Source organism: Stegodyphus dumicola, chromosome 4 (assembly GCF_044657685.1).
Source record: "Stegodyphus dumicola isolate Sdum_Otavi_A_Nest chromosome 4, ASM4465768v1".
NCBI lineage: Eukaryota > Metazoa > Arthropoda > Arachnida > Araneae > Eresidae > Stegodyphus > Stegodyphus dumicola.
In genome coordinates this window covers 14,247,220-14,261,226 of record NC_140771.1, presented here as the reverse complement: position 1 = coordinate 14,261,226, position 14,007 = coordinate 14,247,220, and the positions used below count along the sequence as shown (strand labels likewise).

At 35.0% G+C, this 14,007-nt stretch overlaps 1 protein-coding gene across 1 annotated transcript in view; it reads left to right on the top strand.

Annotated features, from left to right (window-relative positions):
- The window catches only part of LOC118198696 (MFS-type transporter SLC18B1-like), a 62,261-nt gene that overhangs the window by 22,685 nt on the left and 25,569 nt on the right, over nt 1-14,007 (top strand). The window contains exons 4-5 of the mRNA XM_085814580.1: nt 1,758-1,905; nt 12,902-12,970. Of these exons, the coding sequence (XP_085670706.1) occupies nt 1,758-1,905; nt 12,902-12,970 (217 nt within the window). The remainder of the gene's footprint in view (nt 1-1,757; nt 1,906-12,901; nt 12,971-14,007) is intronic.

Below are 14,007 nucleotides of genomic sequence, written 5' to 3'. Positions count from 1 at the left end.
GCTGTGACTATTTGATTGCTCCTTTTTCACTACGTCTCCCTAGGCCCACCAGCGGCCGAACGGTAAAGTCGTTGAATATTGGTAGTTCGATCCGGGGTTCGAACCCGGCTAACAGGCTGGCTGCATGGGCATTTGCGTGTTTTTCTCTATGTGTAGCGTGTATACGAACCAGTTTACCTTAGAAAGTCCTCCACGAAGGCATCCTCCCCCTTAGGCACATAGCCCTCATGTGTTTTACCTAATAAACTAAGCCTAACCAACCATTACGCCTCCAAAAGATATACGGATAGAAGTTGAGCTTGGTACAAACAAAGAATTGTCTCAATATTTCAAAGGCATTGTGCGGCGAAAGGCTCTCTTCAGATAAGGAAGTGAAAAAGGCCATGCCCGCAACGTTAAAAGGAGAATGTCACAAAGCAGTCTATTTCCCATTTGTGAATCGTTTATAAACGCTGTAAAAAGTCTTATTCGATAAGAAGTGTTCTGCTTAAAGAGAAAAAGTATATAAGAGCTGCAAAATTCATCTGTAAAAAAAAAAAATAAATAAATAATAAAAAAAAAAAAAATTAAAAAAAAATAAATAAAATGCAAATCCTATTTTTTTTTTTTAATAAAGCCTCCACTCGGGCTTGAACTCAGAAAACTAAAAACTAAAACTGAACTTAACTCAGTGGCCTTTCACTGGTACTATATTTTCTTTTTCACATTGTATAATATATAGTTCCTATATTCTCTTAATATTTAAATCAGGATTTAAATATTGTCATCTTGCATTATGAGCTTTGGTATACTGACTAGCATAGGCTGGAAATGACTCTAAACTAAATTCAGTGGCGCAACAGGCCTAGTGTGCCAAGGCCACCAGTGCCCGAAGTCTATTTTCTTGACCGTGGACCCGGGCCAAAGAATCTCTAAGGAGATTCTTTGGCCCGGGCTGCGTAAAAATATGCCCTGAACAAGTGTCGCAGGACCCCCCATAGTTTAGTCCCCAAGCGAACTTGGTAGTCACTTTATCGACCCAAGTGATGAAAATCAAGGTCTGAAAGGCTGAGTCGACCTTGCCCAGCCCGGGGATCGAACAGTGACCTGTGATGCTGCTGCGTGATACGCTAGCCACTGCGCCATTGAGCCTCAAAACTTAACTAACTTAACTAAAAAGATATAGCCGAAGCTATCAAGATTCTAACAGAGTTGGTCCCTCAATGCTAACTAACTTCGAAGCTATCAAAGGCCTAAAGTACAGCCGAGCATAATAATAGCTTAAGAGAGAGAGAGTAGCTTAAAATGGCGAACGCGCGCTGGTTAGTATCTCTGGCTCCTTAACGAAGTCAGTGGAGCTTCATAGTTAAATACTTCTCATTTGCATTCAAACGTGATTTTGAAAATACGTTCTGGCCAGAAGTTGTAAGCTGAAATTCAGGAAGATAGGAAAGTAACTTTTAACTAATTGTTAGATTAACTGTTAGAAAAATTAACATAAACCTTACAACCTACTCGTACGTATTCTTTCTTTTGCATTTGGTTCTCTGGCCTGAAGAGATGCTATCATATAGAATGAATCGACAATCTCATGCTACTGGCACAAAATGCATTCATGCCTGTGTTTGGTGACAGTAATAATATTAGTTTTCTAGTGTGCAGAAGTAATAGTGTTGGGTGATTATGAAATGTAGTAATATAAAAGCAGTTCTGTCGGCTCACTAACATTTTTGCAGTTTTCCACTTACATATGACTTTCTTTTTTAAATTTGCCACAGATGTCTCGAAAAAAGTCCAGGAGGTCCAATTTTCTTTTGGTTATGTATGGCTGTCCGTGCTGTGGAAGGGGCAGGGTTTGCTGCCTATCTTACAAGTTCATTAGCTGTGCTAGTGAGGACATTTCCCTCGAATCCAGGTTATTATGTGGTAAGATATTATATTTTCATTTATTTCTTTCTATTCTTCGTTTTCAGAACTCAGTTTGTTAGATAAAAGGTCTTGATTCAACAATCGGTCCGATAAAATGGAGCCAAGCCAATGAGAAACTCTTCTCTAGGAAACTTTTGGGGTCTGAAACATCAATATTTGCATCTATATCCGTGTTGCTCGAATGTTTTTCTAATTTTATGAAATCGTTATTAAACTTTGGTTCTTTTTATTATATGTTGCACAGTAATAGTAGTATAGAAAGAAACTGACAAAAGAATTTATTCATTGAAAAAAATTGTTTTAGAAATTTACAAAGCACTCAAAAAAGAGGCTTTGCTGAAAACGATAAGTGATATTTTGATACGTCTATATGTAATATGTTTTTAGTCGGAAGATTAATTATAACCAACTGTTGATGATAAGTTAAGAAATCAGTTAAATTGTGAAATAGCTAATTTCATTTTGAGTTAAATTTTATGTAATTTTAATTCTATTACTGATATTATTTTACAGAAAGTTTCAACAGTCATTAATCCAAAGCCATGTTTCAAGCAACTTCACCATTAAGGCACAATAACACGCCGAACAAATACTAATTCAGAAATCAAACAACAAATATCAGCGTTATATTTTCAAATTTTTACAGGATTAGTTTCGATGGTTTTACCGAACCAACATCCTCAGCTGCAAAAGCTGATTTGAGCTTTTGCAGCTGAGGTTGGTGGTTCGGTAAAACCATTGAAATTAGTTATGTGAAAATTTGAAAATATAACGCTGATTTTTGTTGTTTCATTTCTGAATCAACTTCATCATGTTTGTGTATGCATAACCTGGAAGCAATAAAAAAAGGAATATTAAACTAACTTAATGAAACTTCCAACTAATGCATTGTTCATCAATGCACTAAGTTTTTTACATTAAATTGCAGTCTTATAAATACATATCTTAACTTCGGTGCTTAGCACTTTTTGCGTTAAAGTCTCATATCATTTTATATAACATATTTAACAACCAACTGTACTTAATCCTACTACACTGGATTTCAAGCCAAGCAGCGACTGCAATTGCGCATTTTGAAGATGTTTAACTCTCCGATACGATGATTTCGTAAATGGTCTGCAAATCCTACGCGGAAAGTTCTATGGCGTTGGAAATCAAAGCAACTTTCTTATCACCGCTTCTTAAGCAGTCATTGAGTAAAGCTTTCTTCTGAGAGGTTGTGATCGAGATAGCATTTAAGTGCACTTTTAATTTCAACACACAACAGTCAACTACACACGTGCAACCCCGACATTAGATACACTGATCATTCATTTTAGCTCTGTACTGCGGATCCTTTTGCTTGTTAAGAGATAAGAGTTACGCTTCCAGAAATAAATAAACATAGGCTTCAAAAATACTACCTTTGTAACGTGAGATTTTAATATTGTTACGGAGCTTTAGATGAAATATTTGCAAAAGATATAAAGTACAAATCAATAACGGAAACAAAGATGAGATGTACAATCAAAATATCTACAGTATTTTCTAGATCAACGTTTTGAAATCTTTTAAGTGGCAAGTGAGATTAATTTATATTTCTTTTGAGTCCATATCTTAATTAATCAAAAGTCTTTTAGACTGGCAGATGAGAACTTATTGGGTTGGCAAGAACGTAAATTCAGTTTGCGCAAATATATAGCGTTATGTTCATTTTGTTAGTCTTTTGTCAGTCTTAAATTTTTAGTCTAAAGGAGCTTTGTCCCTGAAGGACTATTGTTTTCGTTTTGCGATTTTCCGTTGGTTCCTTATAAACGTCCGTTTCACTTTTGACCAAATGTTAGAGTCCTGCATTATATCTGAAGAAATTAAATACTGAAAAATCTGCAAAATCTGCATAAATGTAGGTATATTTCTGGCATTGTGATAAAACAACCTAGCGCCATCGAATTTTGAATGACGTAATCCTACTACGAATATGAGCATGTGGAAGATCCAATTTGAAATTTGGAATTTGTTTTATGATCGATTTCATATTTTATAAAACTTTATCGAATTTTTGAGTAACAAACTCAACGATTTAAAAGAGATCAATGGCAACACTCTACGGCGGGGAAAGGAAAAAAAAAAAAAAACTTTTTTAACTCCAGCGGGCGCAGAACTGTGCATCGGAAATTCTAAAGATACACTCATTTTAAAATTATTTTACGACATTGCTACTGAACTGAATTTTATGGTTTAAGTGCAAAGAACATGAAATTTAAACCATGTAACTCAATGCTTTGAAGCGGAATGCGAGTGGCAACAAACTGATTCCGAAGCGCTAGAATAGCGGTGGTGAAAGCCACGTACGAGGGAGTAGCAGAACACCCCAAGGCATGTAAAATAAGATCGCTTCTTAGGAAGGACGCAAAAAACAAATTAGTGGCCATCTCGTGGAGCGCAGGTTGCCAGATATTGTGTAACCCTTGTCAAAGCGCTTCATATTTGTGCAATGAGTGGCGGTATTAATAGTTTCTTTATCACGGGACACACAAATGGAGATACTTGCGTCCATCGATGCAGAAGCCAATGTTACCATCATCCGAAAATATTTGGCTCAACCAGTGGGGGTTCGTAATAAGCACTGTAGAACTGCAGCACCCCCTATTTCCACTTAGTATTATTTTTAATATTGTTACGAATTTGGTATTTAAAAAGCTAATGTTAGTTCAATTATAAATTAAATGGTTTTATTTCTCGCGCAGTGCGGCGCGTGACGAATATTAAAAGAAAGCTAAGCCAGAAAATTGAAAATACAAGAGCGCGTGCGTTAAATAAATAAATATCTCTTTTTGATTTCGAGAAAGTACTGGAAAATTTCTAGCGCGTGATCTTAAAATCTTATAAAAGGAGGAAAAACATGTCAGTTTGTAGTAGTTGCTTAGTTTGTTGTTGTTTAGAAAACTGCTCTTGTTGATTGTAGCCAATTCCCGGATTAGCGTTCTTTAGCTGTTTTGAATTACGTTCTATTAGACATTTGAGTAGTTAAAAGTAACTACTGTGAGATATTGTAATACTGCATGATAATTTGAGAAAATTTAAGCATTTTTGTTGTGATAATAATAAATTTTTGTTCATTTTTCCTCGGACTTGTGCATTCATTTCATAACGAACCCGTACGCACGCAACAATTTTTGGTGTCAGAAGTGGGATTTGAATGCCAATAACAAGAGCGATAGAAGAACAATTCAGGCAAATGATGACTGAATTTGCTGCTTTCCAAGAAAAGATGGAAGGAGCCGTCAACTCCGTTAAAGAAGAAATTAAAGGCGAGATGAAATTGGGCCAAGAATCCGTTAAGGAAGAGATGAAGGCCATTCAAGCTGGTCAATTAACTTTTAAAGACGAAATAAAAGCCTTACAAGTAAAGATTAAAGAAAGTCAATACGAAATGAAAAGAGAAATTGCCTGCATAATAGAAACCAAATGCGATGCCATGGAAGGTAGAATAGATGTGGTTGAAAATAAAGTTGGGCAAATTGAAGAAAAGGTTTCTTCTGTCAAAGATGAAATAGAAGATATAGTGTCGGCTGAGGAGCGACGAGTCGAAGGAAGAGTTTCGGCCTTCCAACAACAAATTGAAGAAAGAGTTTCTGCCGTCCAAGGACATATTGAACAACAAATTGAAGGCAGAGTTTCTGCCGTCCAAGGACATATTGAACAAAAAATCGAAGACAGAATTTCTGCTGTCGTGGCCAAAGAAGTTGACACTTTAAAGAAATTCGTAGCGACGGCAGGGAGCACTTCGGATGGTTTAAAATTTCTACCCATGCCTGCTCGTCCCTCTCTGAAGCTATCGACATATGATGGGAAGACCTCCTGGCAGGTGTATAAGACACAATTTTCTATCGTGGCGGATGCGAATGGATGAGATTCCCAAGCTAAGGCCTGTCATCTCGCCGCTTCTTTAAGAGCCGACGCAGCGGATATCCTTCAGACTCTTCCCCAAAACAAAAAGTTAGATTTCGAAGCTCTGTTCGGCGCCTTGGAGCTGCGCTTCGGGGACAAATGTTTAAAAGACTACAGCAGGCTCCAATTAAAATCCCGTCAACAGAAGCTCACCGAAATACTTCAGGAGCTCGCCACGGATATTGAAAGGCTGTCACATAACGCCTTTTCGGAGTGCCCGACAGAAACAAGGGAAATCCTGTCCCTGCAATATTTCATCAATGGCATCCGGAACCCTGAAATACAGAAAGCACTGCGAATGGCGGATGTTAAAGATCTGAAAAGCGCTTTAGTGTACGCCATGAAATTCGAGGCAGCCCAGCAAGCCACCCGTCGAGACCGCCATCCAGTCAGAGCTGCTCAGGTCCAGGAGCCAGGGGATCAAGTCACTGCTCGTTTAGACGATTTAACTAGACAACTGAACGCCTTGAGACGGAATATTGGTGACAAGAAACCGACCGTAAAGTGCTGGAACTGCGGTGCTGAAGGACACATACGACGAAACTGCAGAACACCCCAGGGTACGGATGTTAAAACCGCTCCTAACAAACAGCAGGGAAACTAATTAGTGGCCATCTCGCGGGGCGGAGGTTGCCAGATAATGAAAAGCCCCAGTTTAAAGCCCTTCAGATTTCTGCAGTGAGAGGCGGCAGTAATGGACTTTTCATAATAGGATATATTAATAGAGTTCCCTGCAATATGACGATAGATACAGGAGCCAACGTTACCATCATCCGAAAAGATTTGGCTGAACAACTGCGAAGCAAACTTATCTGGACGCCGCCCTGCGTTACCCTACAGACTGTGTCCGGTGAGAAGATCGACATCGATGGAAAAGTAAATGTTAACATCACGTTTGGAAGTGCCGCTTACCATCACACGGCATATGTAGCAGAGATCACTGATTCTTGCATACTCGGATTGGACTTTCTAAGGAAATACAATTTTTCCTTGGACTTTAAAAATAACGAATTGCATTCTACATCTGAGAACATAGCGTTATTTGGAGTTAATGATGAAGAAGTTAAATCTGTTCATAAAATCATAGCACAAGACAATATCACAATACCGGCAAGAACAGAAATTTTACTTCCTGGATCCATAGCCGAAAACAGAAATTTCCACTACGGCATCATAGAATTCCCAATAACTGTAATAGCCCAAAAGGAGTACTAGTAGCCTGAACACTCGTCGACCTATCCAGAACGGTTATCCCGGTGAGAGTCGCCAATGTAACTGAGAAGGGAAGAATTATTAAGAAAGGTGAAGTGATTGCAACATGTACTCCAGTAACCAGCGTTGAAAGAAAGAGTAACATCCAAGAATCCGTGTCCTCAGAGAGCATTACATCGGAGTTATTGCAGAATGCGCAATTAAACGATAAAGAGAGGAATGCTGCCGATCGCGTCATTAAAGATCTTCAAGTTGTTTTCTCCCGCTCGTCTTCTGACGTGGGTCGAACTAGTTTGACACAACATAGAATAGATACCGGTGATCATCCCCCGATCAAGCAACATCCAAGACGTCTACCGTTTGCTAAACAGGAAGAGGTGCGAACACTGTTAAAAGATATGGAAGAAGGCGATGTCATCGAGCCTTCAGTAAGTCCATGGGCATCTCCCATCGTCCTAGTCAGAAAGAAAGACAGCTCAACAAGATTTTGCGTCGACTATCGCCGGTTGAATGAGGTTACGAAGAAAGACAGTTACCCTCTTTCTAGAATTGACGACATTATAGACATTCTTTCTGGAAGCAAGTGGTTCTCAACACTTGATTTAAAGAGTGGGTATTGGCAGGTAGAAATACAGCCTGAAGACCGAGAAAAGACGACATTTACTACGGGACAAGGGCTTTGGCAATTCAAGGTGATGCCGTTTGGACTGTGTAATGCGCCGGCAACATTCGAACGTCTTATGGAGACTGTTTTGAAAGGCCTTTCCTACGAAGCCTGCCTGATGTACCTGGACGACATCATCATCGTCGGAAAGAGTTTTGAAGAACATTTAGAAAATCTTAGGAAGGTGCTTCAGAAACTGAAAGAAGCCAATCTGAAGCTGAGTCCCGCTAAATGCAAATTGTTCCGAAAGGAAGTGACTTACCTGGGACATGTCATCTCTGCAGAAGGTGTGCGCACGGATCCTGAAAAGGTATCAGCGGTTAAATCCTGGAAACGACCCGAAAATGTCCATCAGCTGAGAAGTTTCCTAGGGCTTTGCACCTACTATAGGAGATTCGTGATGAACTTTTCTTCCATCGCAAAACCTCTTCACAAGCTGACAGAGAGCAACCAAAAGTTCTTGTGGACAAAAGAATGCGAGGATGCATTTAACAACTTAAAGGAGGCTTTAACAATATTTAATAGTGTGCCCTTTAGTCTTTAATTCTTTCTTTATATTTTTACAATACATAATTCCTTAAGCTTAATGTCAGTAGCCATCACCCACTTTGTGAAAAAGGTACGAAAGTCTTTGTTCGGAACTGCGCGCTTCACAATTCCAGTAAAGTGGTGTTTGGCTGTTCTGTGCATGCGCACACAGAAGCAGCACGCGAGCCGGGTAGAAAGAAGAGCACTGTCGCTCTTGCAGTGCAAAAATTCTGGCATGTTGCTGAAAACGTGATTTCTTTTTTACTCCGCGCGTGTGGTATTCCTCCACAAGGTGGAACTTCATCATACGGACCATAAACAGAGTTCATGAAAATTTGCAACTTTTAAAAAATTGCCTTACTGAAATTCAGCCAACATCAAATGCAGATCAAACTATTGCAAAAGCAACAGGAATTTTAAAATATCTAAATGATGATAATTTCAAGTTTTGGTTAGAGATTTTTTATCAGATACTTCATGATGAAATAATATACAACTAAATGCAATCCAGAGAAATTAGTGTGTTTAAAGTTTTCAAAACTGCTATTTTAGAATTAAGAAACTCAATGTACTGTAAGAATTTTTCAAAGACACTGATGGCAGAAGCTAAGGAAATATATGATTTTATACTATATATTGGAATAATGCACAGATATTCTTCCACTAAACACTTAGCAGCTGCTAAATTGTTTAACAAGAAATGCTTACTAGTTTTAGGAATGAACATTCTACAGAAGAAATAGTACTGACCACTGAAGCATATCCAATGATTGGCAAAGAAAAGCTTGAAACTGAACTAAAAGTAGTCTATTGTAGGTCTGATATCCATGAATACCGCAAATTAATTGAGCTACTGAAATTTATCTTCGAAAATAATCTCGATGATGTTCTTAGTGAAATTATAAAACTGATAAAAATTCTCTTGAGAGTTCCCATGACTACATCAGAGGCAGAAAGCTGCTTTTCAACATTGAAAAGAATGAAAACTTTTCTAAGAAGCACTAGGAATTCGGAAACACTAAATGCGCTTGCATTGCTTTCAATAAAGAAAAATTTCCTCAGTTGTCGTCCAGACATCAAGGAGAAAATCATTAATCTTTTCGCGCAAATTAAAACAAGAGGAATGGATTTCATTCTTAAATGACTAGACAAAGATTGAAGTGTAATAATTTTGGTTAAAGTAATTAAGAAATGTTTAATTTTGTTCTTGTAAGATTTCATGAAGTTTCAAAATAAATTTTCTTTTTATACATGTTTGTTTCCTTTTACTTAATTTTAAAACAAAGGTTAATTTTTTTTGGAACAGCACCCCCACTAATTTTAGCCACTAGCAGCCACTGGGCTCAACAACTGAAAGGTAAACTCATCTGAAAGCAGTCCTGCGTAACCCTCGAGAGTGTGTCCGGTGGTAAAATCGACAATAATAGAAAATTAAAAACACCCAGTTTGGAAGTTCCGCCTACCATCAAACGTCATATGTAGCAGATATTACAGATCCTTGTATACTAGAATTAGACTTACTACGAAAATACAATTTTTCCTTGAACTTTGAAAATAATAAACGACATTCTGCCTAACATAAGTACACAACCCTATTCGGAATTAATGATGAAAGAGTTAAATCTGTGCACTAATTTGAATTGAAAAGTATATATGTATTGCACACATATGCTTTTGTTAATGAAAAAAAAAAAAAAAAAATTCCGGTTTTTAGATTAAACATTGCGATAAACACTTAATACAAATCGTCAATCGTTTAGTTTCTTTCCTCATTATTTAACGTCCTTTTTTTCATCTATCGAGAATAAAATGCCTGAAAAGAAGAGAATTAGCAAAAGGATTTGAATTCTGCATCATTCTATATTCCTCTTTTAGAACATGTAAATCTATAACCGAACCTGTGTGAAGCTACTTAGCATATTACAGTTCTTTCTAAACGTCCGTGAAAATACATCTGTACTTTTATCTTACTATCTTTTGATGAATGAACAAGTATTCCACAGAGGATTATAGGGTTATAAAGAAAGAATAACACAAGGATAATCTCATGTTTGTGACATGCGCGTCATAAAAATGGAGAGCACATCTCTTGTTTGTTTTGATTTCTTTTCCTTTAAGAGTTTTGCTCTTCAAAAGAGTGTTCAACATTTTCCGAGGAAATAACGAAAATGAAACTTCGCTTTATTTTATACTTCATACATAACTTTTTAAGATTATTATTTAAATTAACCAGTTATTTAGAATTTCGAACTTTACAAAAACTTCTCTTTCCCGTTTTATCATCAGAATGTAAATGAGATTAGCTTTTATTCCAACTGAGGTTTTTAGATTGTAAGACAGAGCATGTTTCTGCCTGCGCTTGCACCGCTATGCTTAATTCTGCCAGCTCTGGCGAGGTGCAATTACTCGGCTTTGCGTTACATCGCTGCCGACATTTGAATTTGATAAGCGCGCAAAGTTACTGAGCCAGCTTTAGAGGGATAAATTGTGTAGTCTTTGAATACCAGTACATGTTTTAAATTAACTTTAATAGATTAAGGAAAACCTTATAACTTATTAAAGCACAATAGATATTTCGTTAATTTGGCATTTTGATTTACGGAAATCATATAGTTAGATACTACATTTAGATACACTTCCTAACCAAATACATCTAAAATTTTCTAACTAATTTCGGGAAGCATTTTAACTGGAAAAATATATATCTAGGATCAATATTTAAAATAAATTCTATGGTTACCCTTTTGAAAAAGTCTGCCTATCTTTTCATCCTTAACATCAAAGTTTACTGGTGTAAGTTCTCTGCATTTTTTTTAACTGCAGAGAAAGTATTAAATCAGTAAATTTAATAATTGTACCTTGGTGTTATTTCTTATTTTTCTTGTTTTCTTGGTTTCTTGTTCCTTGGTGTTATTTCTTTTTATATAAAAAAACAGTAAAGAAATACAAAAAAAAATTAAAATATTTATGAAAATAGGATAATTTAAACTCTTTTACACCCTAAAATAAAAAAAAAATAAATAAATAAAAGAAGAAGAAAATTCACGTGACACTAAAAATCTAAAAATATAGAAAATGATTAAAATAGTGTAATTTTTTAAGCACATCCTAAATACAAAAAAAAAAAAAAAAAAAAAAAAAAAAAAAAAAAAAAAAAAAATCAGGTGACATTAAAATTTTTTTTTTAATTATTTAAAATAGTGTCACTTTAAGCGCATCCTAAAAATAAAAAAATACCAAACAAATAGTTAAAATCTGAACAATTTTTTAAAATACTCAAAAAATAATATATATTCTGTAAATAACGACATATTTTAAAGTCTTTTCTGAAGTCACAAAAAATATTCTCCATCTGTCATAACTTTGTTGATATCATCTATTATACCTTTGTTTAAAGATGTTCTTCTTGTAAAAAGGGTGAAATGTTTACAGTGAGCAGCATATGTCTATATTACAAGAAACACGACAAAATTCGACATAATTTTGATTTTAATTACATAAAAAAATTAGGAAGGAAGTATCAAGTATCCTATAGTATGGGACATATGTTGCTTGGAACCCCAGACTGTTTTGACCAGACTCTAATTATAGGAATGTTAAACTGAGTGTTGGAATAAAATGAAATGAAAAAAAAAAAAAAAAAAAAAAAAAAAACATTGATGCGAAACACTCAGAAATTTCTTTTATCTTAGTTAAGCATTTCTCCTTTAAAGCCATGATAAGATTTTAATGATGGATGTAAGAATGGGACGAAAGGATTAACTATTGTAAAGAAGTCTGTATGCTTTTCATCAATTTCTTTTTCTTTTTATTCTTTTGCATTGAATAAACAGTTAGTTAAACAATAATTTAAACATTATATTTTTTTTTTCAAAGTAGAACAGTTTACAAAGATGCCGCCTCCGTTTAGAATATCGCTATGAAAATGATTTACACAAGCTGAGGAATGCTTGAATAAATACACCAAAAAAGTGACATTACTTCAGGAATGAAGATACTATTATTATTAATTTTTCTCATTAAGTATATCCCATTCAATTTCATATAAGTAAAACAATATTTAAAAATCTTTTCGCGATGAGACTTAGAGGAAAATCAAAGTAACTGCAAATCGAAAAACCGTAGAACGTCAACTACAACCACATCTGTTATTGTACTTTAATTTCTGTAGTTGCTAATTTCACGCATAAAACACGTAGAGTTACTATTATTTAACTATAGGTTGAGAGCAGCATATGACACATTTGTTCTATCATGTGATTGTTTCCTGAAAACATTTTGTGATTTAATATTTTCGTCCCATAATTTTGCATGTTGAATGAAATTTTGAAAGGCAAAAGCATAATATTTCTGACACTGAAATTCTACGAATTTCAACGTAGTATGACAGATGATTTAGAAAAATCCATCTTTACATTCATCTTTCTATATTATAAGTCATTTTGAATGCTTATGCTGTGTGGTGTACAGACATACAAACAGAGACTCGAAATCTGAGTTGGAAATACGAATGGGTTATGTGAATTAACAGAAAATGAATATTTATGTATAAATTTTTTTAAATTCAGATGTTATGTACTGTATTAAGTAAGTAAAATTCAGACCTATGCTATATGATTACAGCATTTTATAATTCAGTTTCCCCCAAACCTTTTACAGGGTTTGACTGAAACGATTGTTACAGTAGCAATGATATCTGGTCCACCACTTGGCAGTTTTCTTTACACGGTAAGTGCGCATACTTCTCAAATCTTATTACTTTCCATAATATCAGTATAATAATAGCTGTGAATTCTTACACATTGTTAATGCAGCGTTTTTTGAAGGCATGTTTTTTAAAACAAATTCTATGAAGCAGTGTTTTTTTGAAGGCATTTTTTTTAAAACAAATTCTTTGAAGCAGTGTTGGAGAACACAAATAGTATTATTACACTTTTCACTTTTACAAAAGGGTTAAATTTTATTTTTGGTCTCATCAATAATTATTACGATACCTTATTTTTGAATTTTTTTAAAATTATAATCTGCATTTCTTTACTGAAGTACAAAAAGATTCAATTAATGATCAAAAATTACAAATTTAAAATTTAAAATTGAATTCTAAAATTGAAATTAGGATAGCTGTTATTTATACAGTGGGTCACATTAGTTTTCGGACGCTCGTATTGCTGAATTTTGTCTGCATAGATCTTGTACTACATATTGGAACATAGACTTCAAAATTTTTCTAATACATTATTTTTTCTCAATTTCTAACAAGCGTTGATTCTTATTTGGAATAAAATTTTATTTGCAGCAAAATAATTTATTCAAAATGTGTCAATTAGTAACTCACACACTAATTCATATGCCCGGAAGTTTTGTTCAAATGCTTTAACAGACCAAGTTTCTTGTCATAGTTTTTCATTTTAAGTGAAATTCCATCATAAAAATTATCTTTTGCGTTTGAAAATCATTACTTGTTTAGCAAAATATATTAACATTTCCATACCTAAAGTGAACATGACAAGACGGTAAAAATTAACTGCAAGTCCTGTTAGAAATTTAATTATTCATCATTTAAAAGAAGGTTAAAGAATTCGAAATATTAAAAAATATTTGATTCAAAACTCTCAGCTATCATTGGTGTTTTACAAAATGAAGGAAACTGCGTAAAACTGTTGAAAATGCATTGAAGTGTAGAACACATGCCAAGCTAAGACCGAGGAATCAGAGATTTATCGTGCAAAAAATTAAACAAGACAGAAGATTAAATGTTGTAAAAC